This window comes from Chelonia mydas, chromosome 2, assembly GCF_015237465.2.
Source record: "Chelonia mydas isolate rCheMyd1 chromosome 2, rCheMyd1.pri.v2, whole genome shotgun sequence".
NCBI classification, from domain to species: Eukaryota; Metazoa; Chordata; order Testudines; family Cheloniidae; genus Chelonia; species Chelonia mydas.
This window is the reverse complement of record NC_057850.1, coordinates 40,665,694-40,683,397: the sequence shown is the minus strand read 5'-3', so window position 1 is coordinate 40,683,397 and position 17,704 is coordinate 40,665,694. Positions and strand designations below refer to the sequence as shown.

Below are 17,704 nucleotides of genomic sequence, written 5' to 3'. Positions count from 1 at the left end.
GTTGCCTCTGAAAAACAATTCCTCCAACAGTGCAGTGTCCCCTACCAACACCATACTAAGGCACTTGGTCAGTATCGACTCAAAGGGTAGATGTCTGCATACTGAATCACCAGCACCATTGCTCATAAAAGTATTACCAGCTGAAATGGTCTTTGCTTTTAGTTGCTACATTTAAGTTGAGACTGATTCCTAGATCTTAAAGAGCCTGATTTTCCTTTTCACTGAGGCCCCTTTACTCTGGCAGTTGTGGTGTAAATGAGAATCAGGCCCTGTGATGGGGCATCTGTCCCACACTGGCAGAAAAGGGGTTAAAAGCATAGAATCATAGAATCATAGAATATCAGGGTTGGAAGGGACCCCAGAAGGTCATCTAGTCCAACCCCCTGCTCAAAGCAGGACCAAGTCCCAGTTAAATCATCCCAGCCAGGGCTTTGTCAAGCCTGACCTTAAAAACCTCTAAGGAAGGAGATTCTACCACCTCCCTAGGTAACGCATTCCAGTGTTTCACCACCCTCTTAGTGAAAAAGTTTTTCCTAATATCCAATCTAAACCTCCCCCATTGCAACTTGAGACCATTACTCCTCGTTCTGTCATCTGCTACCATTGAGAACAGTCTAGAGCCATCCTCTTTGGAACCCCCTTTCAGGTAGTTGAAAGCAGCTATCAAATCCCCCCTCATTCTTCTCTTCTGCAGACTAAACAATCCCAGCTCCCTCAGCCTCTCCTCATAAGTCATGTGCTCTAGACCCCTAATCATTTTTGTTGCCCTTCGCTGGACTCTTTCCAATTTATCCACATCCTTCTTGTAGTGTGGGGCCCAAAACTGGACACAGTACTCCAGATGAGGCCTCACCAGTGTCGAATAGAGGGGAACGATCACGTCCCTCGATCTGCTCGCTATGCCCCTACTTATACATCCCAAAATGCCATTGGCCTTCTTGGCAACAAGGGCACACTGCTGACTCATATCCAGCTTCTCGTCCACTGTCACCCCTAGGTCCTTTTCCGCAGAACTGCTGCCTAGCCATTCGGTCCCTAGTCTGTAGCGGTGCATTGGGTTCTTCCGTCCTAAGTGCAGGACCCTGCACTTATCCTTATTGAACCTCATCAGATTTCTTTTGGCCCAATCCTCCAATTTGTCTAGGTCCTTCTGTATCCTATCCCTCCCCTCCAGCGTATCTACCACTCCTCCCAGTTTAGTATCATCCGCAAATTTGCTGAGAGTGCAATCCACACCATCCTCCAGATCATTTATGAAGATATTGAACAAAACGGGCCCCAGGACCGACCCCTGGGGCACTCCACTTGACACCGGCTGCCAACTAGACATGGAGCCATTGATCACTACCCGTTGAGCAGCCCTAGGGAGGCTGTGCAGGAGGCAGCGAATCACAGAAGGGCTTATAGGAGCAGCCAATCAGGGCCGGGCTGGCACATATAAGAAGGAATGCAGGACAGAGCATTTCAATCACTTTCTGGAGCTTGAGAAGGGAGGAGGACTGGCTTCCTTGCAGGCAAAGGGCAGCAAGCACCCTGGACAGAGCACTGAGGCAGAGACCCAGAGAGCTAAAGGCAGCTCCTGGCAGGCTACAGGGATCTGCAGACTGAGGCCCTGATGCAAGGGCAAAGAGGGTGCTGGAGCCACTGAAGGAAGTGACTGGACAGTGGACTGCAGTTTGCCACTGAAGGGAGTGGCCGGACAGTAGACTGCAGGTCCCCCCAGAAGGAGGGGAACATAGAGTGTGGCACAGCGGGAGGGCAGGGCCACTGACGTGGACGCCGTGGTCTTGGGAGTGATGTGGGTCCAGGAATGGAGGTGACAGTGGGCGAGACACCACCAAGAGAGGGTGCAGCAATAATTCCCTGGACAACCAGCAGGAGGCACCACAGTGATAAGTCGCACCCCATCACAGGCCCTAAGTCTTCGGGGCAGGGACTGGAGTTTAGTGTTTGTGCAGTGTCTAATGCACTGGGGCCCTGATTGTATAGCCCCTAGGTTTTATACAAATAATAAAAAAAAATTCTAAAAACACAAAACATCACAAATACTGCTATTCTTTCCCAATTACATAGGCTAAGAGGAAGGAACTTGTCATAAGAAGGGTTATCAGCACCCATATTGTGGCTCTTTCTGTAGATAAATTTAAGAAAACATGAGTGGCAAATCATATTTATTTAGGAATAGAGGAAAACTCCAAGGGAAACTAAGTATCTCTGCAATTAGAGAGACCAGGTGGATGCGGTCATATCTTTTATTGGACTAACCTGTGTTGGTAAGAGAGACAAGCTTTTGGGCTTACAAATAATTCTTTTTCCCACCTACCTTGTCTCTCTAATATCCTCTTAGACCAACCTGGCTACAACAATACTGAATACAATCTCTACAACTGGAAAATTCAGAAAATTACAATTAAGAGACAATGGGCCAAATTCATACTCTTGTAATTCCGTTGAAATCATTGGAAGCATTACATCAAGTGTAAATTTAACTCAAATCCTCTTAAAGAAAACTTTCTTACAATAAATCTATGTAGTAGTATTGCTATCTCTAGTTAAGTAATGTAAAACTATTTAGCCCGTAATGCCTGGTTGTAACGTTTAGATTAAGACTCGACTGTATCAAAGATACTAATGGGAACAACTTATTTTGATTTACTTTTGTACTTACTAGAAAAAAGATTTCATCTTTTGCCCTACTTGGTTATTTCTGCTAACAGAAAATTTCAAAACTTTGATATCTGAAATTCGGTCCTTATTTGCATGCACGCTCACAAGGGAATCAGATGGCTTGAGAGTAAGGAGGATTGCGCTCTCTTGCTGCTGAGATGAGGATAATAGGATTTCTCCTTTTAGGTATTTGATGAAAACTCTAAGAATCTAATAACCCCTGCTTACGAGATGTTTCCTTTCATTAAGAATGCAGGATGTGTGTGCTATGGATTCGCAATGAGCATGTTATTTCATATCTTGTTGCATAGAAGTGTGTGTTTGTTGTGGTTCTGTACCTGTAAAAACAGGTAGGGTGACTTTTTTTAAAATGAATTGGAAGAGTTTTTTTCTATCAATATATGGCTGCTGCAGTAAAGGAGAAGATAATAGTGCAGGAGAGGAAAAAAGATAAGAATGAAAGACAAATAGGTTTTATGCCTCAGGCTTCAGCTAATTGTTTCTTGAGTGCTTATTTTGGCAATGGTATGACCTCCCTCTCACTTATATTGTCCTATATGTTTTAGGCAAATAATGTAACATGGAGATCTGAATTAGGGAGATCAGTTTGATATCTCTATTTAAGCATTCGTTTGTGAGTCATCAGGATGAGAATGGAAGAAACGGATAAGAAAAAATACTCACACATAAAAAGAAAAGGAGTACTTGTGGCACCTTAGAGACTAACAGATTTATTTGAGCATAAGCTTTCGTGAGCTACATCGATGAAGTGAGCTGTAGCTCACGAAAGCTTATGCTCAAATAAATTTAAGTCTCTAAGGTGCCACAAGTACTCCTTTTCTTTTTGCGAATACAGACTAACACGGCTGCTACTCTGCAACTCACACATAAAGAGGCAAAAAAGAAAAAGCCACTTCTACTTAATTCTCTACAATCACAGTTAATATTTATTACTATCACTTATTGTGCTAATGAGTTGAATATAGATATAATTACATGAACAATTATATTTGCATGACAGTGATTTTAGTGAGTTATAATATACATTTCTTAATATTAAATTGTGATTTTTTTTCCAAAGGAGACATTAATGGAAAAGCAGGCTTTTATAAAACACGAAAAGAGATTGATTTTCCACTGTACTCAGATGAGGACTGACAAGGAGCCAGTCGTGGCTGTATGATTCTCAGCTGCATAGTCCCAGCATAAATTAAGCAGCATGTGGGCAATTTTAATTTACATTACTGGCAAAATGCCCCTCAGGTACTGAAAGCCAGTGGGGAATCAGGTTTGGTAGAACTTCGCTCCACCGTGTCTCCTTCCCTCCCCTCCTTTCCTCTGACCTGCCCTTCCCCCACCTCCCCACTCCTCTACCCTGCGATACACCTTTTCCCTCCCTTTACTCTGGGTAGCAGAAGCCACCTCAGCTAGCTTTGCACTGGTAGAGAATCCACCTAAACCTGGGGTATTCTCCAGTGCAAGCCTATGTATGCTTTAAATTCACTTTGCGCACAAGTGCCTCAAGATAAACTTGGCAGACTGGAGAATCTGTCCCATAGGCTTCTTATTGTACCACTTTAGTGGGACTTGTACTAACTATATGAGTGCCCTTTCCTGGGTACCCCTGACAAACACTTAAAAATATAAGTAATACCTAGTAGACTGTATCTATTGGCCCCTGGAGAGCATTGTCCAGTAGAACATAAATATAATGAACATTTAATAGGGAATTTGTTTATTGTTCATAAACCTAAGCTGCAAGGAGGACAGCCTCAAAGTGTGTACAAGCAGCCTGTTGATCCCTCTTCAGCTTCCACAGTCTGCAGCTGCCAACACACCCTGACTCCTTGGACCATCAAGTCTTCCCCTCCAGCTCTCCGATCCAGAGGCTCACTGGAGTTAACACGGAGACAGCTTTTGAGGATGGATGGCTTTCTGCCCCCAGGTTACAAGCAGGGTGATGTAAAGCTACTACTGGGATGTGCATCGGATAAGCATTTACAATGTTTGAAAAACCGATTCTGCCATTGATTTTTCCACAGCTTTGACTACCATCTTGTCACTGTGAGACATGGGCTGCTTTATAGTTACTTCAGAGCTCCTTTGTCCAGAAGTTGGGGACAGATTGTGGAAAGAGCCAAAGTTTGTCTGTTTGCTAACGAAGAGAGAAAGGGATAGACAGACTCCATCCGTAGAAAGGGGTCTGAGATGACAGAGCTGGAAAGGAACACATGTTCTATTTGCTCCTACTTTGTTTTTCCTCAATACTTTAGTTTCATTTTACTGCATTGGCTCATGAGCAGAACTGGTTGAATAATGAAAGTCTATTTTTGCAAAAGATTAGGAAATGTTAAAGTATTGTTTGTTTTCAATTGTTCCAAAAAATCAATTAATTTTATTAAAAATATTATTTAAAATGTTACCAAAATTTTCATTGATTAAAAACGCATGATTTAGGAAATTTAAAAAATTGGTAACCAGTTCGATGTTTTGAATAAAAATTTGGGGGTAACATGAAAAAGCCACAATTTTTTAACATGAAAAACATTAATAATGTTGACAGTATTTTGGAAGAAAGTGTTTGTAAAAAGGCCAGTGATTGAAAAAATAACATTCAGAAAATGTTGACTATTTCTACTCCCGCGCAATAAAGGGGCTTGCATATAATAAGTATCCAGGTCTGAATAAAAAAATCTCTCACTGGCAAAACTCTCTACTATACCAAAATGGTCAAAAGAGAAAAAGTGGCCACAAATAAGGCCATGGATAATCTCAGGGTTACTGTATGTAGCGTGTTGCTGTTCTTAACGCTATCTCCTTTTCCTTTTGCCGTTTATATCAATTGAGACTGACACTCAAAACACATAACAACAAATTGTATTGTCTGTGAGGGTTGCCAAACTGAGAGAAACAATAGTGCGCTTACCAAACACATAGACATATTGGTAATTTGTGTTCACCAAGCAAAATGGTAATAATTAAGTAAAAGATTATAGGTGAAATCTGGACCTTATTCAAGTCAATGGGAGTTTTGTCGCTGAATTCTATGGAGGAAAGATTAGGGTTGCCAACTTTTTATTCACACAAAACTGAACACCCTTGCCCCACTCCCTTCCTTGGCCCTCCTCTGAGGCCTCCCCCCTGCCCCGCCCCTTCTCTGAGGTCCTGCCCCCGCTCACTCCATCCCCCCTCCCTCTGTCGCTCGCTCTCCCCACCCTCACTCACTCTCTCATTTTCACTGGGCTGGCTCAGGGGATTGGGGTATTGGAGGGGGTGAGGGTGCCGGCTGAGGGGACAGGCTCTGGAATGGGGCCAGGGATGAGGGGTCTGGAGTGCAGGAAGGGGCTCTGGGCTGGAAGGTGGAGCCAAGGGGTTTGGTGTATGGGAGGGGGCTCCAAGATGAAGCAGGGTTTTTGGGTTTGGGAGGGGGTATGGGCTCTGGGCTGGGCGGGTGGGTTCTGGGGTGGGGCCAGAAATGAGGGGTTCAGGGTGCGGGAGGGGGCTCCGGGCTGGGGAGGGTTTTGGGGTGTAGGGGGTGAGGGCTCCAGCTGGGGGAGTAGGATCTGGTGTGGGGTCAGGGATGAGGGATTTGGGGTGCAGGAAGGTGCTCCAGGCTGGGACTATGGGATTCGGAGGGCACACAGCTCACGCCTCCCTTGACACATTCCCACGCCTCCCTGGGGAGGCCTGCCCATAGTTTGAGAACTGCTGATCTAGAGCAGTAGTTCTCAACCCATGGCCCGTGGGCCACATGTGGCCCAATTAGCACACAGCTGCAGACCAGCTGGGTGCTAAAGGCTGCTGGGTTGTGCGGCAGGGTCCGGGTTCCTGGCTGCCCAGCCTAGCACGTTGGGGGGCTGGGATCAGGGCTGCCAGCTGGCCCCACACAGCAGGGGTCCAGGGCTGCCGTCCAGCCATGTACAGCAGAGGTCCGGGTTTGGGACTGCCACTTGGCCCCGCAGCATCTGAGGTTAGGTCTGCTGCCCAGCCCCACACAGCAGGTGTCTGGGGCCCGGGGTTGTCAGCCATCCTCGCACGGTGGGGTCCAGGGTCTGGGGCTGCCGACCCCACGAGGTCGGGATTTGGGCTGCCGCCTGGCTGCCCTACCTCACAGCCGGGTCCAGGGTCAGGGCTGCTGCCTGGACCTGCACAGAGGGGTCCGGGGTTCCTGCCACCCAGTCCCCTACCCAGGGCTCCACTTCGTGGAGGGATTTCTGGGTGGGAAGCTCTGAACATAGGGATCTGTGGGAGGGTGTGGGGAGCACACTGTGGTTCTTAATCTGTGGCCCAGGCAATATGCTGCCCACAGTGATAAATAGGTTGAGAACCACTGGTTTAGAGGTACAAAACATAGGTCCAACTAAGTGCAACAGAAAAATCTTTCACCTGACTGTTGAGAGGGGCAAAGAATCCTCCCTGTACAGTGCCTCACAGTAAGGTTCTCCCATTTAATAACAGGGTCACTTGTGTGGAAATTTTCCCAGTCACACTTCCCTGTACTTTTGCAGTTCTCGCTTTTTTGGAGTATAAATTGTGCTTTTGTACTTGTGGTTGCCAGATACTGTATTCTGAGACCAGCTCATCTCTACTTCCTAACAGCTGTTCTGAATTTTTTCTTCAGTTTCCATGTATGCTATTTTGCTTTATTAACTGAGCTTGGCTAAAAATAGCAACTCAAATTGACATTATAGTGATATATGAGTTTTAAAAATAATCTAATTAGTTTTCTTGTTTTCTTTTTTACCTGCAAGTTACACACTTAGGCTTTTAGCATATTTTCATACCACATTTTCCGTACTCTTAGTTACCAGACTAATAAACCTGTAGTGTTGTATATAGTTACTTGACTGAGGTGATTTTCATTTGACTATATCTGGTATAAGATGGTTATTGCAATACTATATTTAGCTCCAAATTGCTTAGGATCAAATCCTGACATACAAGTGTAGGTGTTTCCTAATGCTAAGCGTAATTCAGTAACAGAAATCTTGAGGGAGACTGCCAAACTCAATCACGTCCCATATACTGGAACATATATTTAGCGTGCAAATCAAAGGCAATATTTTGTCATAAAAGAACATTTTAGTGTTTTCCTTGTAAAGCGGTGAGTCTTCTAATTAGGACTGGTGGTAGAACCAGTCAATAACAGCTAAGCCATTGGACTCTTTCTTTCTTTCTTCCAAATTATCTTTAAGATTCTCAGATTTATAGAAAGGAGATAAGTGTATTTTAAATAGCCCAAATGCTGCCAAAGCCTTTTAGAACAGCTTGGTCCCCCCTGCCCCCTGTTTAATCTGAGAGTTTTGGTCTCCCAGTGCTGCAGCTCTGAAAGAGGAAATTCAGTGACTCAAAGTCATGAGACTTTGGGAACATGGTTTGAGTCTTATGCCTGACCAAGCATCATTATCCCTGTTAAGTATTAAGGTTTTTTTTAACTAAACAGTTGGCTTCCTGGCTGACTAAGATTCCCAGTTCCTAGCCTTAGTGGGGCTTGTTACCTTTCTGACAGAATCAATACCTTCATAGGCTCATGAGATCCAGATGTTTTGGTTCCTTTTATAGATTGAAAGGACTTGGCTGTGATTTCATGGTTTTAGCTGCTTGCCTTATGGGTTGAAAGGGAGGAGGGGATATATGCTTAAAATGTGTTTTAGCTTTGGTTGATAGGAATACATATTTAAAAATAAAGTTGGGAAAATACTGGCAGGGATCAGTCTATTTGCATATGCAAGCAATAAACTCTACGTTGATGCATTTCAAAGTTTCAATGTAAGAAATAGACATAATAAGCCAGAAAAAAGTTATCTCTTTTGTGGCAGATTCATCCTGCACTAAATATGGTTTGTGGACAGGATCAAGTCACAGGAATGTAAAGGATAAATGTCCTTGATGTGCAGAGAGTTAAGCAGGCAACTCCCATTAACAAGGGTCAGTGTGTTTCATTTAATTCTCTGTGTTGTGTACCATGGTGAGAATTATACCATTAAGTATGTTGCATTATTGCGAGTTGCAGCAAATACATTGGTCCCTGACAAAAGTGATTATCTCAGTGGCCTGAGTTTTTAATAAGCTTGCATATGAATTAAATTTTTAGCACAGGGAGAGGTGGAGGGAACAGCTGAGCCCACAGTTATTCTGTAATCCTACAATTATAGTCAACTGTTTACATATGAGAACAAAATGCAGCCTCAGCCTCTTATCTCTGCACCATCTAAAGGAAATAAAGGATAGTCTTACATGAAACATATTTCTTCCCTCATACATAGGAACCTTAGTATCTTATTACAAATGCTAAAGTTGGTGTGGTAAAATCAGCCCAGACCACCGCTTGGGGAGCCTACATTACTGTTGTTTTCTAAATCCACTATGCATATACCTGTAACTATTCATTACATTCTAATGGACAAAATGCTTTAAAAAGGAGAAAGAGCAGTTCTAACCTTTGTGGCCTGTTTCTTCCTCCCCACCCCCATCCCAATCTGCTCTCTCTGTGCAAAGACATTCTGTTTTCATACCCCTCCTGCATGTGCTAACATTTAAACAGTTACAATATAAACGAGGAGGGAAAAGGCAGTGTTGTGTACTGTGGGTGGTTCATTTTGTCAGTTTAATATTGAAAACATATGTGAACATTTATATAAACAGAAAACAATTGAAGAATGCCATATTGTTACTTATAAAATAATTCTACAATGGTTAAGTGGTCTTTTCTGCACACGCGTGTTGCTGATATATTGAAGTTTGCTTGGTGTGGCCAATTTTGCCTTTTAGATAATCTTTTTCCCCATATCCTTTCTTCCATTCCCACCAACACTTCTCTGCCAACCACAGATAGTCTGTCTCAATTCATTTACATGCTATCGATCACTCTTACTGCACTAGAAACCCATTATAACATGAGTAGGGCCCTACCAAATTCACAGCCATGAAAAACATGTCACAGACCATGAAATCTGGTCTCCCCTCATGAAATCTGTTCTTTTGTGTGCTTTTACCCTATATGATACAGATTTCATGGGGGGACACCAGCATTTCTTAAATTGGGGGTCCTGACCCAAAAGGGAGTTGTGGGGGGGTGGTGTCACAAGGTAATTTTAGGGGAGTTGTGGTATTGTCATCCTTACTTCTGCACTGCCTTCAGATCTGGGTGGCCGGACAGTGGTGGCTGTTAGCCAGATGCCCAGCTCTGAAGGCAGTGCCCCGCCAGCAGCAGTGCAGAAGTAAGGGTGGCAATACCATACCATGCCACCCTTTACTTCTGCGCCGCTGCCTTCAGAGCTGGGCGGCCAGTGAGTGGCAGCTGCTGATCAAGGGCCCAGCTCTGCAGGCAGCAGCGCAGAAGTGAGGGTGGCAATACCATACCATGCCATCAGCCGTTGCTCTCCAGCTGCCCAGCTCTGAAGGCAGTGACGCCGCCAGCACAGCGCAGAAGTAAGGATAACTGTACCACACCCCCACCTCCCCCACACACACATTCAATAACCTTGCGCCATCCCCCCCCACCCCCATTCCTTTTTGGGTCAGGACCCCTACAATTTCAACACCGAGAAATTACAGATTTAAATAGCTGAAATCATTATATTTATGATTTTAAAAAACCTATGGCTGTGAAATTGACCAGAGTGGACCATGGGTAGGGCCCTAAACATGAGTACTGTTTTGAGCAGAGTTATTGTTTTGAAGACATAGCCAATGCTTTACAGGCATCCAGCGGAGCTGCTCAGGAGCCAGTGTTTGAAATGCTTCTGTTACAGGCCAAATAGGGTACAATGGTCAGCATTAAAACATTGGCATTTGCCAGTTTGGTGGTATGAATGATACCTAGATTTTCCCCTCCTATACCTAATACAGGAGAGAAATGTGGTTACTGTAGCAAATATTGTCTTTTAACTGGCAACTCTTGTGTGACAGATATTGCAGCCACATGCGGTATCTTTGGGGACCATATTGTATTGTACATAGAAAGCATGAAAGCCTCAAAAAGCCATTATACTGAGATGGGCTGCACAGTTTGAGCTGGTAGAATAGTCCTTTGTACCAATACAAATGTATCTGTGTTTTCCTGGCTCACTTTGGGGTGGAAATAGGGGGTGGTTTCCTGTGCTATCTTGGATCACTGGGGGTGGGGTGGGGGATCCAGCGGGATCTGGGATCACTAAGAGGTGATTAATGCAAAATCCCAAGCCTGGCTATGCAGATTCTCCATCTTTTGAAGCTTCTCCTGCTGGGAAAGAGCAGGAGGGACTGGTTTTAACTGTTTTCAGGAGGCTGGAGGACAAAGAAAGACTTTTGGTATAAAAGGCTGAGTTTAAACAGACTCAGGGCCTTCCTTTTGGTTCAGCAAACAGGACCTTTGGTTGTAGGGTGGCTCCAACCCTTGCAGAAGGATTGGAAAGACTTTGACCTAACAGAATTCCCATGTAGAAGATGGGAGAGTCCTGGTATGTTTAGTGAGCATTTACATCCTTTTATCATTTTTATATGTTTTTTCTGTGATGCTTTTGCCTTAAAAATAAATGTATTTTGCTTTCTAAGAGCTGTGTGGTCACTGGTAAAAACCCTGTCATTGTTCTGGCAGTGAAAGTAAAGAGCAGGGGGCTGGATACGTCTGAGAGCTGCTGAGGATATCACTGTGTACGACAGGGGGATGTGCAGCCTTAAAACCCTGGTCAGAAAGGAGTGGGACCAGAGACAGCTGATGGCTTAAGGCCTGAGACCTGATTGGGCACTCCTGGAGCAGACCGCAGAGGGGGAATACAGGTGCAATCACCCTGGAACTGTGACACCTTGTACATCTGTGTTCATGCCCCAGGGGACTGAAATGTTTTAATGCTGTCCTGAACACAGTCTCATACTATCACTGGCAGCTAACCCGGCCTGAAATTTAAAGCTTAGTGTCTTACACATTCTATCAACTATACCCATGGTTTTCAGCCTTTCCAATGCTGTTAGCACGTTGCAACAGAATGCACTTTCTGGTCCTTCTTCTCATCTTGCCATAAGGAAAGGGAGGGTTGTCGTGACCCCAGAGTGAGAACCCATGACCTATGCCATTGCACTGGAGATAGGGCTGAGAGGACACTTCCATTCTAATTCTCTGTTCCCAGTAACTTGTAACTTTTTTACCTTTCTAGAATGAAACCTTTCAGGCTTTTCAACTCAGCCAAGAAGTTAATTATTTTCAAAAATATCTTAATTTGTTTAGCCATTTTATTGTCCAACAGTTGGGGAGGTGACTTAGGGCTTGGCTACACTTGCAAGTTAGAGCACATTAAATCAGGCCCGGGCACCCTAACTCCTGAGGTGTCCATGCTGGCAAGGCACGTAGAGTGCCTGGACTCTGCAGCTGGAGCGCTCCTGGTAATCCACCTCCACGAGAAGCATAAAACTTGCTGCGCCCCAGCTGAAATGCCCGGGTGTCAGTGTGGACGACGTGTTGCATTAGTGCGCTGTGATTGGCCTCCGGAAATGTCCCATAATCCTCTGAAGTCACGTGGCCACTCGTCTCATTGTTTTGAACTCGGCTGCAGGCATGCGGATATCCCCTTTCAAAGCTCTGTTTCTGACAGCCGGCTGTTTATCTGCTCCGGGTCAAAGCAAACCATTACTGTGGAATGCTGCTGCTGTGAGTGTGTGTCAGAAAGAGAGGCAGGGGGAAAAAGGGGGTCTGCTGCTGTCTGAACTTATAAGACAGCACGCTGACACACACTGTGCCCCCCAAAACACACTTGTCTCTCCCCCCACATACACACAACACACTCCCTGTCACGCTCCATCCACCCACCCACATTTGAAAAGCACGCTGCAGCTGCTTGCACACTGGGATAGCTCCCACAATGCACTGCTCTTTGTGGCGTTGCAAGAGCTGCTAACATGGCCACGCCAGTGCGCTTGCAGCTGACAGTGTAAATACATGGCAGCGTTTTCCTTGCTGCGGTCTCCGAAGGCTGGTTTAACTCCCAGCACTCTACATCTGCAAGTGTAACCAAGCCCTTAGTCTTTATTTAAGTTGCTTTTCAGACACTTCCGTGTGTTCAGATATCTCAAAGACTTTTCTTTTAAAACTTTTAGCCTACCTATTCCTGAATTAGGAACTCCTATTTTTGCCACATCTGAAATACTTTGATCTTGAAAGAACCAAGTTACAGCAATTAAAAATAGTACATTGAGCATGCACAGCACATTCTATTGCTGAACTTCAGAAAACCTGTGGCACCAGGGTGACAGGTTTTGAACATTCATTGCTGGTAATATTTGTGTGAGATCATTTTCATAGTTACCAGTGAGTCAATTTCGCATGGGTCTATTATTCATGAGAAGCACTGCCCAATAACACTTACTTATGCTGTCATGAATTTCCCAGACATGTGCATAGAAGCAAAACCTCTAACTTGTGAGGACTGAGTGTGTCCTGTTAGATGCCTTCAAGACAGTTCAGGTATAACTAGTTCTAAACTGTCTCATCAGGGTCGCGTTATTAAGAGGACTAGTTAGTAAGTGCAATGAGTTCGTGCCACCAGATGGGCTATTTTGTGAAAGCCTTCTGTTTTATGACAGGTTTCAGAGTAGCAGCCGTGTTAGTCTGTATTCGCAAAAAGAAAAGGAGGACTTGTGGCACCTTAGAGACTAACAAATTTATTTGAGCATAAGCTTTCGTGAGCTACAGCTCACTTCATCGGATGCATTCAGTTTTATGTTTTATGTTTCCTCAGAAAGGAGAGACTTATCAGCAATTCATATACGAGGAATGAGGCTTCCTGTTTTATATAGTTCATATATATATATCTCTTGTCTGCATTCTCTTTAATTTTTTGGTATTGCATGCTCTGTTAGTAACATGTAGCTAATGGCAAATATTGGATTCTTACAGAAATAGTCTGCAAATAAATATTAAAATGTTCTTTTCTTATGTGTTCAGGGTAACATCTCCAACTTTGACATCGTCATGGAGTCTGATTCAGGTACCTTCATGCCGATGGGCCTGGCTTTTACAGGCAGTGATAAAGCTCGAGCCATCCTGAAGGAGATTATGCAGCTGCTGCAGCCTATCAATGTTACAAACATTTATGAAAATGGTGGTGAAACAGACACTGATTATTGGGTGAGAGATGGAGTACCAGGTAAGAATGCTGGATGAAGTCATAGACAAAGTGGCTGAGTTGGCCTGGTTGTTTCTGTATGCTGTTATTTCTTAAATTCTGGTTGTAGCTCTATTTGATATTTGACAACATTTTTAAAAAATCTTTTTCTTGAGTAATATTTGTTAGAGAGGAAATGTGTAAATATTTAAAGACTAACCACAGAATTAGGACAGAATGTGTGTTTAAGCATCAGTTTAATAAAGATTTAGATTATGCATGGGACAACAGGCCTAAAATCTTCTTTTAGGCTTTACGATTTATATTAATCTTTCCTATACCAGTGGTTTAAAAATAGTAGAGAATTCCCTCAGCTTTATTCTAACACAGGACCCCAAAACAAAAATATCCCTTTGAAATTCAGCCCACTTCTTACTTGTTCTTATTTAATTTAATTTAAAAAATTTAATTGTTTTCAATAAATTTATTCTGTGGGGATTCAGCACTCAAAGACCAAAAGGTGATGATACACTAAAATCTAGTGAAGGACAAAGCCCTGTAAATGTATTTGAGAAATAGGTTCTACATTTACTCTCAGTGACACTTCTGAGCTTCGTACAAGTAGCAATCTTTTTGCAAAAGTACTGTGACTTGAAACTGGAGCAGGACAAAACTTTTTGGACAAATAGTTTATTTGCCAAAAAATGCATTTTCGGGTTGACAGAAAGTATTTGCAAATTTGACGTGATAGCTTCAGCTGGGGAAAAGTTTTTCAGGGCCAGCAAACTGTGTGTATGTCCCCTTATAACCTTTAGCCATGTGTGTACCATTCTGTCCCTGTATAACTTTAGCCAGTGGTTAAGGCATTTGCCCAGATATGGGAGACCCAGGTTTGAATCTCAACTCTGGAGCAGAGACTTGAACTCAGATCTCCCCTCTCCCAGGTGAGCATCCTAACAACCAGGCTATAGGCTTGAAGGATCTGAGACTAACTGAGCTTTTACCATGTTTTCAACATTTGAATAATAGCAGAAGATATTTTTGGTTTTGGTATTTAAAAACAAAACAAAAACTTTCTCTTTATGCTGGTTTACGTCTAAAGTACTTTGTTGTCTATTTGTTATACTGGAATGATACATGTCAGATACTTTTGGAATCTTTCTGGTTTCTCTCTTCTCCTAACCTTGTGGAAGGTTGATAGGTACTGCAGTGGGCTGTGGAGCATATGCCTCTTACTTTGGGGAAATGTTGTTTGCTTAGGGCTCAGATCTTAGTTGCAGTGTTTCTACTCATGGGAGGCTAGGGTGACCAGAGCGCAGGAGTAAAATATCAGGACACATGGGGGGGGACAGCCACAGGCTCACAGCCCCCACCGGAGCCATGGGAGTGGGGGGCACACATGGGGGCAGAGGGTGCTGCAAGCTGCAGGTCGCGGGCCCGGCTCCGGCCCCCACAGCAAGCCGCAGGTCAGGGGCACACAGCTCCGGCCCCCGCCACAAGCTGCAGGTCACAGGCACACAACCCCAGCTCCAGCCCCCTCCGCAAGCCGCAGGTAGGTGGTACACAGCTCCAGGTCCGGCCCCCACCGCAAGGCGGGGGGGTCTCAGGGCTGGAGCTGGGGGTTTGGGGTGCTGACTCTGGGAGGGAGTTTGGGTGCAGGAGGGGGCTCAGGGTTGGGGCAGGGGTTGGGGTGTGGGGTACGGGCTCCAGGAGGCACTTAACTCAGGTGGTTCCCCAGAAGTAGCAATATCTCCCTCTGGGTCCTAGGCAGAGGCGCAGCCAGGCCGCTCTGTACAGAGCCTCGCCTGAAGGCACTGCCCCTGCAGCTCCCATTGGCTGTGGTTCCAGCTGGCGCTCATGGCAGGGGCAGCATGCAGAGCCCCCTTGGCCATCCCCGCACCTAGGACCCAGAGGGAGATGTCACCACTTCCAGGGAGCTGCGTGGAGCCGGCAACCCTACAATATCAGGACAAATGGCATCCTGATCGCACATTGGTCAGGACAAAGAGTTAAATATTAGGACAGTTCCGATTGTATTGCGACGTCCGGTCACCCTAGGGGAAGCTATGCTTCCCCGAACAGCCTGGCGTGGCCCCTCCCATGCTCCGCCCCCAGGCCTACTCCTGCAATTCCCGGCACTCTGCCCAGGCCCAGGCTGGCTGGGGCTGGGCAACGTGCTGCGGGGACTCGGGGAGGCTGGCACAAGGGCCGTGCTGCCCGCCCAGCGCTCTGACTCGGCCACCTGGTGCTCCAGGGCTGGGGGCGCTGCATCTGCGCCACCTGGTGCTCCAGGTAGGGGGCACTGTGACCATGCTGCCTGGCTGTCCGACGCCAGGGCCCATGGTCAGCGTGCTTTGGACTCCTGCGGGGAAGGGCGGGGCAGAAGGGGAGAGGCCTCGGACTGAAAGAGAGGGGCTGGGGGCTAGCCTCCCCAACGGCCGGGTCACCAGCTGCTCATGTTTCTGTTCCATGCACAAGTTACTAAGTGGCATGTCAAACTGTTGTAACCCTGTAATTTACACATCCTTGATCCTAGGCTCTAACTGTATGTATTTTACAGCAGCATAAACATATGCTAACTTGGGGGATGGGTAAGAGCTGCCAATGGTCAATAACCATGCCACTTCATCTCCCTTTCTTCTGAAAGTCTGTGCATATGTACCACTGCTCCTGGACTTCAGATCTAGATGATCTGTGTATCTGTGTACTCATTGACATATGAGAATTTCCCAGTATATCTGGTGCATGTTTAGAAAATATAAAGGGGCAGAAATGCTGTTATGGTAAAATATGCTTTGGCATATTTGGGAAGAAAGATCCCTTTTTATAAAGAGATGGATTTTTCTAGGGACCAATACACTGCAAAGAAAAGGGAGAGTTTTCCCTCAGCCATGGGGTTGTTACTAGCTGATGAATTCCTCCCTCCACCCCATATTGTCTATTTCCATGTGTCCCTGACAGATTGGGACACTGCCCAACCACCAACGCTGCCACCTAACACAGCCTTTACCACCTACATCTGTGGTCATGCCCCTGGTTGCAGAGGTGTGAAAGGGTATGTAGAAATATCTGGAACCCCAGCTGTTGTTTGTGATTGGAGCATCAGAGGGGCTGAAGGGGAAGCATTGGGGATATAGAGGAATTCACCTGTTTGTGAGGTGCATGATGAGAGAAACTGTATGGGAGGGGGGTCTTAAGATTCAAATCTATTTAACCCACTCAATAATAACACCTAGCTGTTATGTAGCAATTTTCATCAATTGAAATTCAGTTAACCTTTAACATTAAACATTAGGAGCATTAGCTGGTTTATTTCTTTGCTGTCTGAAACTTTGCTTCATTTAACGTCCTGCTAAGCGAATCACTAAGTACCCCCACAATGCAAAGTATGGTGCTTTCCCCTTGAGAGACGGAATGAAAGAATTAACTCCATTAAAAGAACTGCTGCTTCAGACTGTATCATACTGTATCAGAGAGAAGGCTTTAAACATCTTGCAAGCTTCACGCTTTGTCTGCAGTATTCTCACTGTTCAAATGAACACTTATGGTATATAACAATATTGTAACAATCTGAACATACTATAACAGCTTTTCCGATGTTATCCAACTGAAACAAGCAGTCAAGTATTGACACTTTATCAATTTCATTTACATAGTTTTCTGAAAATACATTTGGCTATTTTGTTTCCACAACGCATTATAGAAAACATGGAATACGTCAGCGATACGAATTTGTGACCCAAAAAATTAAGTTTCTTATCATTTAATTTCTTACTGTATTAATTAGAGTTCAGGAGTAGCTTCTGTTCCCAGTATTAAAATCCACTTCCTCCTTTGAGTCAGAAAACCCCAGTGAAAACATTACTACTTGTGCTTTTTACATTCATTCATTACTACTTCTGGTGAAGGTTTAGATTAGGTTTAGCTAGTCAGGAATTTATCCACAAAAGAATGCTGGC

General features: G+C 44.7%; 1 protein-coding gene across 2 annotated transcripts in view; it reads left to right on the top strand.

The window, feature by feature from the left end:
• CPQ (carboxypeptidase Q) overlaps positions 1-17,704 on the top strand; it is a 253,374-nt gene that overhangs the window by 198,238 nt on the left and 37,432 nt on the right. For both annotated transcript variants that reach the window (XM_037892236.2, XM_043539322.1), the window contains one exon: positions 13,586-13,787. In XM_037892236.2, the coding sequence (XP_037748164.1) occupies positions 13,586-13,787 (202 nt within the window). The remainder of the gene's footprint in view (positions 1-13,585; positions 13,788-17,704) is intronic.